General features: G+C 60.6%; 1 protein-coding gene across 1 annotated transcript; it reads right to left on the reverse strand.

Annotated features, from left to right (window-relative positions):
* Positions 1-2,106: 2,106 nt before the first annotated feature.
* Positions 2,107-6,219, reverse strand: E2F1 (E2F transcription factor 1). The gene is made up of 7 exons (XM_040576271.1): positions 5,995-6,219; positions 5,542-5,632; positions 4,814-5,033; positions 4,481-4,630; positions 4,229-4,343; positions 3,909-4,113; positions 2,107-3,468 (listed from the first exon to the last, which is right to left on the reverse strand). Exons 1-7 carry the CDS (start codon positions 6,187-6,189, stop codon positions 3,218-3,220), a joined length of 1,227 nt encoding a protein of 408 aa, XP_040432205.1. The 5' UTR covers positions 6,190-6,219; the 3' UTR covers positions 2,107-3,217.
* Between the last annotated feature and the right edge of the window lie 6,738 nt (positions 6,220-12,957).

Genomic DNA, 12,957 nt, shown 5'->3' on the forward strand with positions numbered 1-12,957 from the left:
AGATGCTTCCCAGCCCAACGTGACGGAGCCACAGCACGTGGAGCTGGCTGGCTCCCCCCTTCCCCAGGGGGAACCGCTGCAAGCAGAGCACGAGGCCAGCACAAGGATGCCTCACGGTGAGTTTTAGTCTCACGGCTTCTCTGGGTGCACGCAAGGGAAGAGGATTCCGCCCAGCTCTCCTTCCCAAAATGCCTCCTTCCCAAAAGAAGCCATGGCTGAATATCCGAAAGCCTCCAGGAGGGAAGGAGGACACGGCCTCGGTGCTAGCCTTGCAGCAGCAGTGCTGTCCAGGCTGAGCAGGGCACAAGCACACGGCCGGGCACGAACCAACGAAGCACCCACTTGCCGGTGTCTCATGAATAAACGATGCTGTTTCACCTCCCTGCTTTCCTTTTTTTCCAAAGAAATGCAAGTGCTTTTTGGAAGGTGGAGTACGGAACGCAAAGCGAAGCAGAGAGCGCGGCAGTGCCCGACCCTGCTCCGTGGCTGCCCCACCTGCAGCGGGACGTCGGGCTCCAAACGGGGCTGGGAGTCAGGCCCCAAGCGGGGCTGGCAGTCAGGCTCCCTCCCATCGTGCCCAACTCCCCGCTCCAGGTGGCACAGCCACGCTCGCCCAGTCCCCCACGCGTGCTTGTCAGAAACGAGAACTCCTACACGGGCGATCAGCTCTTTCTGCAGCAATCCGAAATAGAAGCAGGGAAGCCCTTCAGCTGCACCGTGACTCATCCATGGGACACGGCAGCTATTTCTGTAGCGCTCTGCCTGCCGGGGGGCAGCCAACGCATCGCTCCGCAGATGGGCTGCGGGGCACAGGGGGGACGTGCCCTGTCCCTGCCAGGGCTAACGGCGCTTTTGTAGGGACTGCTGATCCCGAGGGCTCCCGTCCCGCAAGCACAGCGGTGAGCGCTGCTGGTGGTGGTGGTGGTGCAGGGCGGTTCACCTTCGCTCACGGGAAGTGGAAAAGCTGTGCTGCTGCTGCGGGTCAGCTTGTTCCAGGGAAAAGCAGTGCTGCCCCACGCTGCGGACATCAGGAAGGCGGGCAGGAGTCCTGCGTAGATTAACGCAAATGAAAATAGGGAGCTGAAAAATGGGAAGGGGTAAATGACTGCTCGACACGCGCCACGTGTCCACCCAGTCCAGGCTTGGCAGCCAGGCTCTCCCAGCTGGGGTTTGTTTGTCAGGAAACAACCCCGAGCACTCACGAAGAAGGAAATTCCTATCGGCACGACCTGCCACCTTCCCACCGCCTCGGCACGGCCGAGACCCAACAGCCAGGGAGGCTTGTCCCAGGGCAGGAGGCAGGAAAGGAGGTGAGCGAGGATGCTCCAGTGCCATAAACCCCTCTGGAACCACCTCCCCGCAGTGAGAGGCGGGCACGGGAGCTGGGAGACGTCGATGGAGCTCTGGGCCGCTCCTGGTGCTTTCCAGCAAGCACCACGGCTGCTCCTTCGCGCTGGGAGCACGGTGTGGCGCGGGGGGCAGCTCTGCAACCCCGCCAGCCCTGGGCACCCTGCAGCAGAGAAGGAAGGGACCAGCGCACCTCTGAGGGCAGGGTGCCCTTACACCCAAACCCAAACCTGTCCTGGCTCAGCACGAGGAGCCGTGTGAGTACTGCACCTGCCCCAGCAACACGGGGCAGCCCGATACCGGGCACCACATCGCGTTGGATGCCCGAGTGGGAGCAGGGGGCTTATGCAACACAGGCCGGAGTGAAATATTTATCAGGGTATTTAAATAAGTAACACGCAGGAAGCCAGGCAGAAAGAAAGAGGGGCGAGCGCACAAAGACGGGAAGGAAGTGGCGCGTCCCAGCCACCCCCAGACCCACCACGCAGTCCTCCCCGATGTCCCGCGCTGGTCCCCGATGTCCCTGCGAGCCGCAGTGTCCCCAGCCCTGCAGGGACACCCGCTTCCTGTCCCAGCACCCACATTTGGCCCGGGGCAGAGGCTGTGTCACACAAGAGGACCAAAGTGCTTCCTGCAGACTCTGAGAGCCCCATTTCAAGTTAAAATAAATAAACAAACCAACCCAAAGCCCTTAGCTTTGGGTGTAGGCAACATTTCAGGCCCCCATCTGTCCCCAAGCAGCTGAGCCCAGACCTAAAGTAGAGACCAGAGTCAGTAGAAACCTTTATTAAACACAAAGCTCAGGGGAACACAAGCTTGTTAAAAGGCAGTAAGTGAAAGTGCGGCTCCAGCCCGGCCCAGGGCCCCCCCTTTCTCCTTGCCACCCCCTCCAGACCCTTAAGCCAGGGAGGAGGAAAAAAAACCCAAAAGGGGCTCAGCCCAGATGGCTGCGCGGGAATTTAAGAGAGAAAACCTGGAGACAATGTTTGGTCCTCACCGGCACCAGGGGGTGGGGATGCTCCCCGGCCCCACGCACCCCCGGGACCCCCCCCTATCCCTGGGGGACACATGCACGGCCCCATTCCCATCCCATCGCCCTTCCCGCGGCCACCTGGCATGGCAGGGGCTTTGCCAGTGCCCCGTCTGGGGGCAAAAGCAAAGCTGGGGTGTGCCAGCAGACCCCCGCCGGGACCCTCCACCAGCACCATTCCCACCCCCACTTCATGCCCCACGCCTGCTCCCCCCGCCCACCACGTCCCAGGAGAGCTCCCACATGGCATAAATAATAAATAAATACCCCACGCTCAGCCGGGCACGGTGCCCTCCCCGCACAGGGGGGCTCACACCGACCCGGCCCCCCCACACCTCCGCCAGCCCCTTCCCAGCATAAGGAAACCTCCCGGCACCCCCACACTGCCGCACGCCTCCCCCCCCCCCCCTCACGGCCCCTCCCAGGAAACGAAACGCTGTCCCCAGGGAACAAAAATAAATTAATCCAATCTATACACAGGACTGCTTAAAGCTCTGCCACGGGCACCTGCGGCAGCGGTGCAGACACCCCCGTGGCGAGGGGGCACCGAGAGGGGAGCCCCCCCCCGCACCCCAGCATCCCCCTCCCAGGACCAGAGCAGCCCTGAGCGGCGCTGGGCTCGGTCGCACCGCGGCGAGACGCTGGACGGGAAGGAAATATTGCGGGGGGGGGGGTGGCGAGAGGGCCTGTGGCCGCTGCACCGCCGAGGGACACCCCCAAGGAAAGGCACCAGAAACCACGCAAAGGCAAAGCCGCGCCGGGGACACGGGGTGGCCGTCCCCTGCTCTGCCCCACGGCTCCTTTGCAGCGGGGGGGCTTCACCCTCGGCACCCGCCTGCCTCAGAAGTCCAAGGGCGTGAAGTCCCCAAAGTCACAGTCGAAGAGCTCGCTGATGCCCTCGCCCTCCTCCAGGCCGAAGTGGTAATCCTGCGGCTGCGGCGGCGACAGGGCAATGAACTCGTCCGCCAAGAAGCCTGAGAAATCGTCCTTGCTCTGCTCCAGGAGGGCGTCCATGGAGGCCAGCGGCGAGAGGCTCACCTCCTCAGCGGGGCACTTGCTGGGCAGCACGCTTGCGCCCGGCAGCAGGGCTTCTGTGGGGACACAAAGCGACTCTCAGCCCCACGATACGCCACGAAACAGGACTTCTGGGCAACGCTCCGCACCGCCACGGAGAAAGCACGCATGGCACGACCTGACCACACGCACAGCACAGAGCCAACGGAAGAGCTCAGAAACACCCAGGTAATCTGGACAGCGTGGCCCAAACTACTTATGGGGCGCTGGGACGGAGGGGAACAGCGACCTCTCCTCGGCAGAGGCCTCCAAGGCTGCCTCTACCGAGCTGCCGGCGGGCAGCCAGCAGAAGGCGAGGGCGGGGGCCAGGCCACCCGTAACAGGCAGCAAAAACACGGCCCGAGCATCGCCCGCAGCCCCGCACCCTCGCCCCAGGGCTCGTGGGGCTCGAGCCGTGGTGATGACGCTGTCCCTGTGCCGCAGAGCCCGGGCATCGCCCCCAGCCCCGGCCGCCCACCTTGCTCGCCGGGCAGCAGCGGCATGTTCACGTCCTGGGCGGGATGCAGGAGAGGGGAGGCTCTGGGCTGCGACGAGCCGGGGGACAACTCCTCCGTGGGTGCTTTGAAGGGGCTCTTGACGGGGCTGCAGACCCCCGAGCTGTCCTCGGGGCAGAGGAACACGTCAATGGGGCCCTGAGTGCTTTTCACGGAGACCTGGAAAGCCTGGGGAAAACGCAGGACGGGTGAGACACGGTGCGTGGGGACACCCAGGGAGCCCAGGCGGGGTTTACCAAGGGCTCTGCAGAACTGGGGAGGGACCGGGGGGCCCCCCGCTCACCTCCGTCGGGTCTGAGACCTGGAGCTGGGTCTCCGGGGGGGCTTTGATAACCATCACCATTTGCTCGGAGGGGTCCACAATGCTCCGGAGGTCCTGGCAGGTGACGTAGGCTGCGGTGTGGCGGGTCAAGGAGCAGACACGGGGATGCCTTCACGCACCGAGCCCCGCACGGGTGACCGCAGGCACCGGGGCTCGACCGCCCCCAGCCCTCCAACCCCGCCAGACCCGGCCCGGCCCCGCACGGAAGGATATTGCTGGTTGGCGGGGTCCTCGGTGAGCAGCCGCAGCTGCACCGTGCACGTCTGGATGAGGTCGTCCAGCTGCCGCTCGGCCGCCTGCAGCTCCCGCAGCTCCTCCAGCAGCCGGTGCTGGCTGGAGGCCCCCGCGGTGGCCTGGCTGCCCCTGCAGGACACACGGGGCTGTCACCTCCCCCCCGGCACGGCTGCTGTCCCACGCAGCCATCCCCCCCCCTCCACGGCCATGGCCATCACTGCCAGCGCTCTGAGCGTCACCCTCCCCGCTCCACGCTGCGCTCAGCCCAGGTGGCTGCCAGCGTCCCCCCCCCCCACGTCCCCGGGGACATACAGCCACTGGATGTTGTTCTTGGACTTCTTGGTGATGAGCTGGATGCCCTCCAGGACGTTGGTGATGTCGTAGATTCGCCTCTTCTGCACCTTCAGCACCTCGGCCGCCCAGTTGAGGTCCACCACGCCATCGGGCGACTTGCTCAGCAGCTCCAGGAAGCGCTTGGTGGTGAGGTTCAGCGAGGTTTCGTAGCGGGACTTCTCCCCAGGAGACTTCGCCCCTGCCAGCGGCCAAGGACAAGCAGGATTTAGCCGCCGCAGGAACCCAGCCCCGGAGCTGGGAGGCCCCCAGACCACCCCGGTGCTGGTGCCACCTTGCTCAGCGTGCCACCAGCGACACCCCAAGGTCTACTTTTTGGGGGCGGGGGGGTCCTCCCCAGGAAGGCTGCTGCAGGGCCCTGGGGCACGGCTCTGACACCTGCGCTCGACTGCAGGTGCGAGCTCAGCTGCGGCACCGAGGTGCCGGGCAGGGCTCGGTGGCTCACGCAGGGACGCCGCAGGGTGGCAGCCGGGTCGGGAGGCGGGTGCGCGCAGGAGGCTGCGGTGACAAGCACAGCCCCAAGCCCAGGGGAAGGGCCGGAGCCCCGCAGACGGGCAGGGCGGCCCCTGGAGGGGGGCCTCGCCCCCGACCCGGCGCACAGCAGCGCAGGCTGGGGACAGCGCGGCCGGAGCGGGACCGGCCTCGCCCCCGGGAAGCGGCGCGGCGGGGCCGGGCCCCGGGGCCGGTACCTTTGCCGGGGTTCCTCGGCTTGCCGCGGGCCGCCGGCAGGCTCTCGGCTATGTACTGGTGGTCCGTCTCCAGATTCAGCTTCCGCTTCACCTGCGGGACGGGGGCTCCTCAGCGGGGCGGGCAGCGCCGGGCGGGCACCCAGCCCCTGCCGGGGAGCTCGGCGCTGCCTCCCCCGAGCGGGGCTTCCGGCGGGCGGCCCCGCGCGGCGGCCCGGCAGGAGGCGGCCCCCGCCGGCGGCTTCCGGAGCGGCGGCGGCGCCCAGCGGGGCCGGGCAGGGCCGCGCTCGGCGGCTGTCCCGCGGGGCACCGCGTGGCACTGCCCGGCCCGGCCCGGCCCGGCTCGGCCCTGCCCCGCGGCCCGCCGCCCCCCCCGGCCCGGCCCCTCGCCCTCGCCCCCCCCGGCCCGGCCCCTCGCCCTCGCCCCCCCGCCCCCGCCCTCGTCCCGCGGGTTACCGGCGGGCGCCCCAGGGCGGGCCGGCGGGGCGCGGCGCCGGGGCGGGCGGGCTGCGGCGTGGCGAAGAGCAGGAGGTCGGCGTCGGGGCGGCAGCCGCCCGCGGGCTCCTCGGCGGTAGAGACGATGAGGAGGTGCGGGGAGGCGCTGCCCAGCAGCGCCGCCAGCCCCGCCGAGCCGCCCGCCGCCGCCGCCATGGCTCAGGTGGCGGGCGGCGGGGCCGGGGCCGGGGCCGGGGCGGGGGCGCGGCCCATGCCGGGCGCGGGGCCGCTCCGCGCCGCGCCACCGCCGGGCAGTCCCGCGCTCCGGCCCCGCGCGCCTTTGCGCGCCAAATCCTTTTTGCCGCGAAAGCGGCGCCAGCCTCGCCGCGCCCGCCCATTGGCTGCGCCCTTCGCCCGGAGCCGCCCCATTGGCCGGGGCCGCCGGAGCGAGGGGAGGAGCCGGCCGCCTATTGGTCGAGCTGGGCGGCGGCGGACGCGCTGACGGGCGGCCAATCGGAGGCGCCGCGCCGAGGCGGGGGCCAATCGGGGGGCGGCTCCGGGACGCGGCGGGGGCGCGGAGCGCGCCCGGGCCTTAAAGGGGAAGCGGCGGCGGCCGCGGGCACGGCGCGCCCGGAACGGCCCCGGGGGCGCGGGCGCGGCCCCTCCGCGGGGCCCGGGAGCCGGGCGGGGCAGGGCCGTGCCCCCCGTCGGCATCCCCGGGTGCAGGGCCCCGATAACAGCCCCGCGTGGGAAGGCAGAGACTAAAAGAACCCAAACCAAGGGTGTCTGACCCCAAAACGAACGTGAAGGCGGGGCCCGGAGGCCCGCTGGGCTTCGGGCGAAGAGCTCTGGGGCTGGGCCGGGCAGCCCAAGCCAGGCACGGAGCCGCTTTCGGGCTGCGTGGGCCGCAGGGGCTGGGCTGGGCTGGGCTGGGCGCCCCAGCAGGTCGGGGGCTCTGCGGGGCTTCTCGTTGCGGGACGTTCCCCCGCGGCCCCGGCCGCATCCCTGCCGCCTCTCCCCGCCACGCTCCTTCAGCAGCGAAGGGCGCAGAGCGCTGCCACCCCGCTTCGGGGCGGTGCAGGCGGTTGACCAGCACCCGGCCCTGCCGATATCCCACCCGGCCGAGCCCAGCGATACCGTCGTTACTGCGCAGCGCAAGCAACAGTTAGACCAGACGTTTGCACGTTTAGTGTTCCTTCCGTCTGGGGGGGACACAAAAGCCAACCCCAAGGGCTGCCGGTGCTGCCCGTCCCTGGGGAGCCCCGGCCAGGCGAGGCAGGGTTTGGGAGGCAGCTGCCGCGCCAGCTGCTCCCGCTCCGCTCACAAAGGCCGGGGGGCAGCTGGGGGGATGACGACCTTAGTGCTTATTTATTTTTTTAATTCCCCCCCGATTCGCACGGCGGTTTATTCAGAAGGAGCAGGCTGAGCCCTGCACCGTGCCCCCCGCACGGCTTGGCTGTTTCGCGGGGCCGCGGTGCCAAATCTCGGAGGCTTTCAGCGCTCGTGGCGCTGAAAAAGGGCAGCTGCAAGGACAAATGGGAGGCAAACCGTCGCTGCAGCAAGTGCTGCGGGGGAACAGAGGACGGGGGCTTCTCCTGCATGCAGATGAATCCCCCCGGCACAGCTGCAGGGGCCGCGCTCCCGATTAGCCGCCCGCCGGCTGCTGGGCCCAGATAAACGCCGGCCGCTGCGCCGCAGCCCTCTCCATCGCTGACAGGGTCAGGAAGGCTCCTCGTGCTCCGGACACCACCGGGATTTACCCCATCGCTGTCACGATTTTTGGCTGCCTCCGAAGCATGCGTTGGGTCGGGGGCTGTAAGGGTGCGCGCAGGCAGCTCCCGGCCGTGGGAGCACGCAGCAAGGAGGGCCGGGAGGATGTGAACCTGCTGGCAGCAACAGGCCGGACCCAAGCTGTCCCGCCTGCCCCCAGCCTCAGGAAGGTTTGTATCACAGCACCGGGGCTGCCCCCAGCTTGTGGCTGGGGTGCCTGTGGGGTCCCCCCGCTGCCATTTCAGATTCCCCCAAAGTGACTGGACCCCTGACTCTGATCCTGGTCCTGGCTTTTTCTTGCTGGAAAAATATTTCCAGTTTATTGATCTGTTTTTTTCATTCAGAGATCCTAACCATTTTCTGGTTTGGAGAGCCTTGCTGCTGCAAGGCCAGTGCTTTGCGTTTGGAGAGGCCAGAGGGGTTGTGCGGGCCTGCAGCCTGCCTGCAAGGCACACCTCCTTCGCGTATGCAGCTGGAAAGAGGTGGAAGAAGCTGCTCCATTTCTGATTGGGGCTGGAGCACCCCGTGCTCATCCAGCCTTAGCACGCAGAACCCCCAGAAGCATTTACTGTCCTTGTCAGCTGCAGCTCGCGCTATGAACTGCGCTCAGCTCGGCACAACCGCACCCGCACGACTTCCTCCAGCGGGCATCCTGCTGCCGCTCCCCGTGGTTTGTCTCGGCTGGTGGCACGGAGACGCCGAGGAGAGGAGCAACTCGGCTGATGGCACCTCTTCTACTCCGTGTTTCCCTCTGGGCTTCCACCTTCACCCAGTCGCGCGGCTGGGCTCCATTTCACGCAGGCTGAGCTCCCCTCCCCGCAGGTGCCCAGCACAGTCCCTGGCACTGCAGACCCAAAGGGCAGGTGAGGCCTCAAAGCCTGTGGCTCGTTCAGTTCCACCTGGCAAAGAGGCATGGCCGGGACCTCCCTCCCTCCCTGTGCCGTGTGGAGTTCCTCACCTAGGGGCTGCTTCGGCTCCGCTATCACAGCTTTGACCTCTGTGGCATATCTTCTCTGTAGCTCTCAGCTCTGAAGAGGCACCCAGATCATTTCTTATGTCCTTATTTTTCTTAGCTAATGGGAGAGGCAGACTCAGCCCTGTGTTCTTTGGAAGCCGCTTGCTTTCTGAAACCACCTGCCCACGTCAGCAATGGGCTGCAAGGTACCGAGGAGCAGCCTGCCCTAAAACCACCCCACCCCAGGGATCCCAAAAGAGCCAGACTGACTTTTCATGCTGCAATGCAAGAGCCGGTCATGTTCATTCCTGCTTAAACAGAGCACGTCCAGTTGGCACATGCTACGAATCGCACAGCCTAGCCCCAATTTGACTCACTTGGTCTGAAGATACAGCAACACTCGAGAGGTCCAAGCAGCCAGTACATGGGAAAGTTCGTGCTTCAGGAAGACGACATGCGCCCCGGTTTGTCTTTGGGGATAGGATCCTTACCAGGGGCTGCAGCAGTTCAATCTGACGGCTTGGTAAGCCCAGCACTGGCTATTGGGAGCAGGTAACATGAGGGCACTGCTCATTTGAAAAACCCTCTGTGCATTACTTCTCTACAGACAGGACTAGTAGCACGCAATAATTAAGCATTACTTTAAATATTTTAGCTTCATAATGACAACAGTAAAAAAAAAGTCAAAAAAATAGTTTATTATTATTATAGAAAGCACAACATGATCTTCAAAACCCAACTATACAGAAATAATCTGCAAATGAGGTGAGCAGAAATCTTACATCAGACTGACTGCTGCACCAACTGCACAGGAAGTCGATTCACAGCAGACAGAGCTACTCCAAACCCACTGCCCCTTCCTTCACACCGCTTAAACCCATTGGGGAGCTGCCACAAGCATTCTGATTGGCATCATCACAAGTTACCTGAGTTTATGGACTTAATGTTATCCTACGCCATCAATCAGGACCTGGATTACATGGCAATTATGAATGAAGAATACATACAGCGAGGCCAAAAGCAGAGGTAACAATACTGGCATTATAGAGCATTTAATTTGTTTTTCCCCTCCTCATCACTAGTCTCATAAGGAAATGAGAGAGAAGCAAATTCTAAGTAAAGGAAAAAAAAGTTACCACCTCCAGCAATCTGCTGTGAACATACAGGTTGAGAATTCAAGATTAGCACCCCTAAAATACTAACAGTGGCAGCCAGACATGGCACTGGGCAGCATTACGCCTCATTTTTTCTACTCCTTATCAGGTGGATTTCAAAACCAGCATCAGAAAAGTGAGCACAGTCTGCTCAGGTTAGCATGATCCAGGCAGACAAACACAACCTGACAAATAGGAAACAGTATGCGGCTCAGGATATTTTCCAAAGGTCGTGTTTGTGCTGAGGCGGTGAAAATGAGCTTGAGTCATACCAGTTTCTCCTTCGTGAGGATACCTGCAGTGGTTGCTGGTTACTTCACTAGCACCAGCCATCCACGAAGGCTCCCGACTGGCTGCAGAGCTCAGAGTGCGCGGGGGATGTTCTGAACACCTGCTTTCGGTCTGCTTCAGGAGGCTGAGGCCATCCCATCATTTCCACCCCCCTACCCAGCTCGGTTTAAAGCAGAGCTTAAACTTCTCCACCGGGGCAAGGAAGTCTTGCAGCACCGATATCAAAGATCTTCTGCAGTTTTTCTTTCAGAATTACCCTCTCCTTAACTGACAAGATCAGATGCAGTACCTTAGCTAAACCAAATATCATGCACCCATTCAGCTTTCACCTTTGTTAAATAATGTAATTGTCCCGGAGATGTTTCTTTCAGCAATCCTGAGAAAACACACTAATATAAGAGCAATTTTCCAAAGAGAAGTGAAGCACAGCAGGTATGTTGGGGCAGCATGTGGCGGCTGTAAATAACCCTGAGCTTGCTTTGTTCACTCATAAAATAAATGATTAATAGCTCAGGATACAGAGTCTGCTATTCAAGGCTTGGTGAAAACTTTTGATCAGTTCAATTCATTAACCTTTAAAATTCCCTCTGTAAAAGAGACTTAAAATCTGAAGGAGGAGCATCAGTTTGAAATGAACACACCAGTTTTATCCAGAAATCCCAATTTTTGACAAACTGAGCTAAACACTGAGATGCCCTGCTCCTCTTTCGAGGCACTCAGCATCTCAGAGTCAGGTGCCTGAGAAGAAATAACAAGAGGAAATAAGGTTGACGCAGACAAACAAAAGCACGTTCATCTTAAAATTCAAAACTGATCAGGGTTGGGGAGAAAAAACGGCACTCCTTTGTGATTCCTTAAGCATTTGGCCGATTCGCAGGTGGCTTCCCAACTGTCTCTTTATTCCTTTTGGTTTTAATGCTAATAAAAAAGAACACAAACAGGGGACTCGATTCCTTACACAATGCACTGGGGGAGGGCAGGGAGTGTCACTTATGTATCCAAAAGTCTGACTCAGACAAATTACTTCTAGTTCGCTTCCTTACTACACGCCCGCATTGTTCCAGCACATCGGCAGCATAAGGGGTCCATCCCCAGCTATCTGGTGGCAGAAGCAGCAATGTGGACTAATGCCGTTAAAGACCCGTCCCAATTACCTCCCGGGGGAAAGGAGTGACTTGCAGCTTAACGCCCTGCCCGCACACAGCAGGAACACAAACGGTCCCCGAAAGCGCAGCGAATGGCTGCTGCCGTGCGGAACCTGCTCCTGGGACGAGCTGCAGTTTGTTTTCCAGGGACAGCAGCTGGTTCCTGGGTCACAAGTACAGATGGCTGGAGTCTCAGGCACGATTTACTTTGAAAGTGAGGTTGGCGATAGATTCCCAAGAGAAAAAGGGCATTTTGAACCAAGGACAACCGACGGCCACTGTTGCCAAGTTGCTACTAGAGCCCTGCTATTGGCTTGATTCTGCCACCTAGAGAGGACAGAGGTACTGCGCGTGGTAGCATAAAAGGGACAAGACATTTGCCTCCTACTTCACAGGCAGAAAAGTGCTTCACAAGCGGATGCACAACTACTAGCAGAAGAACATCAGTTCACGTGTAAGAGAACTTTAAGCCTTTCTCCAGAGAGAGCGTCAGCAATTTGTTCAAAACATTAAAAACTTCAAATAGACACAGCTCACGCGTGAGCCAGGCCGCAGCGGGTACTGCAACAATCACACGTGGTCAAGGGTTTGTCAGTCTAACAGTTTTAGGAAGAAATTCTCAAGCCGTTGCTCCGAGATTCTGGAAGGGTTTTCTCAAATCCCATCAAAGGGTGTTCAGCAACAGTAGCTCAATATTAACACGCTCGTTCGGAACAACATTGAGGCTTCTGACACAAGGATCAGGTGCGGCACTCTCCTGTCAGAACACACTGCTTCAGGCATCCACCAGTGGAGCAAACAGAGACATGATACTTATAAAGTAATCAGAACTCAGCTACAGCTTCTTTTTTTTTTTTTTTTTTAACTCTACTTGAATCTTTGAGATCACATAGACAAAAGAAAATACTTAACTAGAAAGAAGTGCAAAAACAATTCCTAACTTCTACAGGCCCAGAAAAACTGATGAAATACTGCTCCGTGTTCCAACTCCAACATTCCAGAAGGACCATAACAGCAGGTAAAGGGACCACAGGCAATCATGACGGTAAAGTAATACCTTGTCTTCTGGGCAAGGAGATGAGTATGTCATGGATCTGCACGGGATGAGCCCAAGGACGCTTCCATCTCTGCACTGTGAGACTTCACAGCGCACGTAGCTCTCCTCAGTGTCAGATGCAGGTCAAGACTGAATAGAAGACTTGATTTCTACTCAACCTGAGCCTCTCTGGATGCGATTCGATCCTGAGCCTCACAGCAACAGACAGGCTGTGGGGAGGGGAGCATTCAACTCTCCATCTTGTTGACAGAGCGTGGAAAAATAAAAAGCAAAGCAGCACTCAGAAGATGCACGGTAGTAATAAAAAAGCTTAAGAGATGAAGGAAAAACATCTTTACGATATCAAGATTTTTTTCCTACACAGAAGGTACCTGAACTTGGACTTCCTATTCCAGTCATACCATTAAATACAACAAATCGCTAGAGCTTGGATTGTAAAGAAAAGACTGCAAAAAATGATGAAGAGCAGCATCAGTGGGATTATGAAACAACAAGGTCAGGATGGAAAAGTGGATGCGTACACGGACAGCTAACTGCTTTTAGACAACAGAAGGTAAAAGAGGAAGAAACAAATAATACCGACTGAGACAAAAGGGAACAGTTAGCACAGGG

The sequence above is a fragment of the Cygnus olor genome, chromosome 16, assembly GCF_009769625.2.
Source record: "Cygnus olor isolate bCygOlo1 chromosome 16, bCygOlo1.pri.v2, whole genome shotgun sequence".
In the NCBI taxonomy this organism is placed as follows: domain Eukaryota; kingdom Metazoa; phylum Chordata; class Aves; order Anseriformes; family Anatidae; genus Cygnus; species Cygnus olor.

What these genes read in the sequence shown, in the direction of transcription:
- E2F1 (XM_040576271.1), bottom strand. Translation starts at nt 6,189, where the DNA reads ATGGCGGCGGCGGCGGGCGGCTCGGCGGGGCTGGCGGCGCTGCTGGGC. An exon ending in AAGAACAACATCCAGTGGCT is followed by an intron (nt 4,631 to 4,813) that starts GTATGTCCCCGG and finishes TGTGTCCTGCAG; the next exon opens with GGGCAGCCAGGCCACCGCGG. An exon ending in GCTGCTGCCCGGCGAGCAAG is followed by an intron (nt 3,469 to 3,908) that starts GTGGGCGGCCGG and finishes GTGTCCCCACAG; the next exon opens with AAGCCCTGCTGCCGGGCGCA.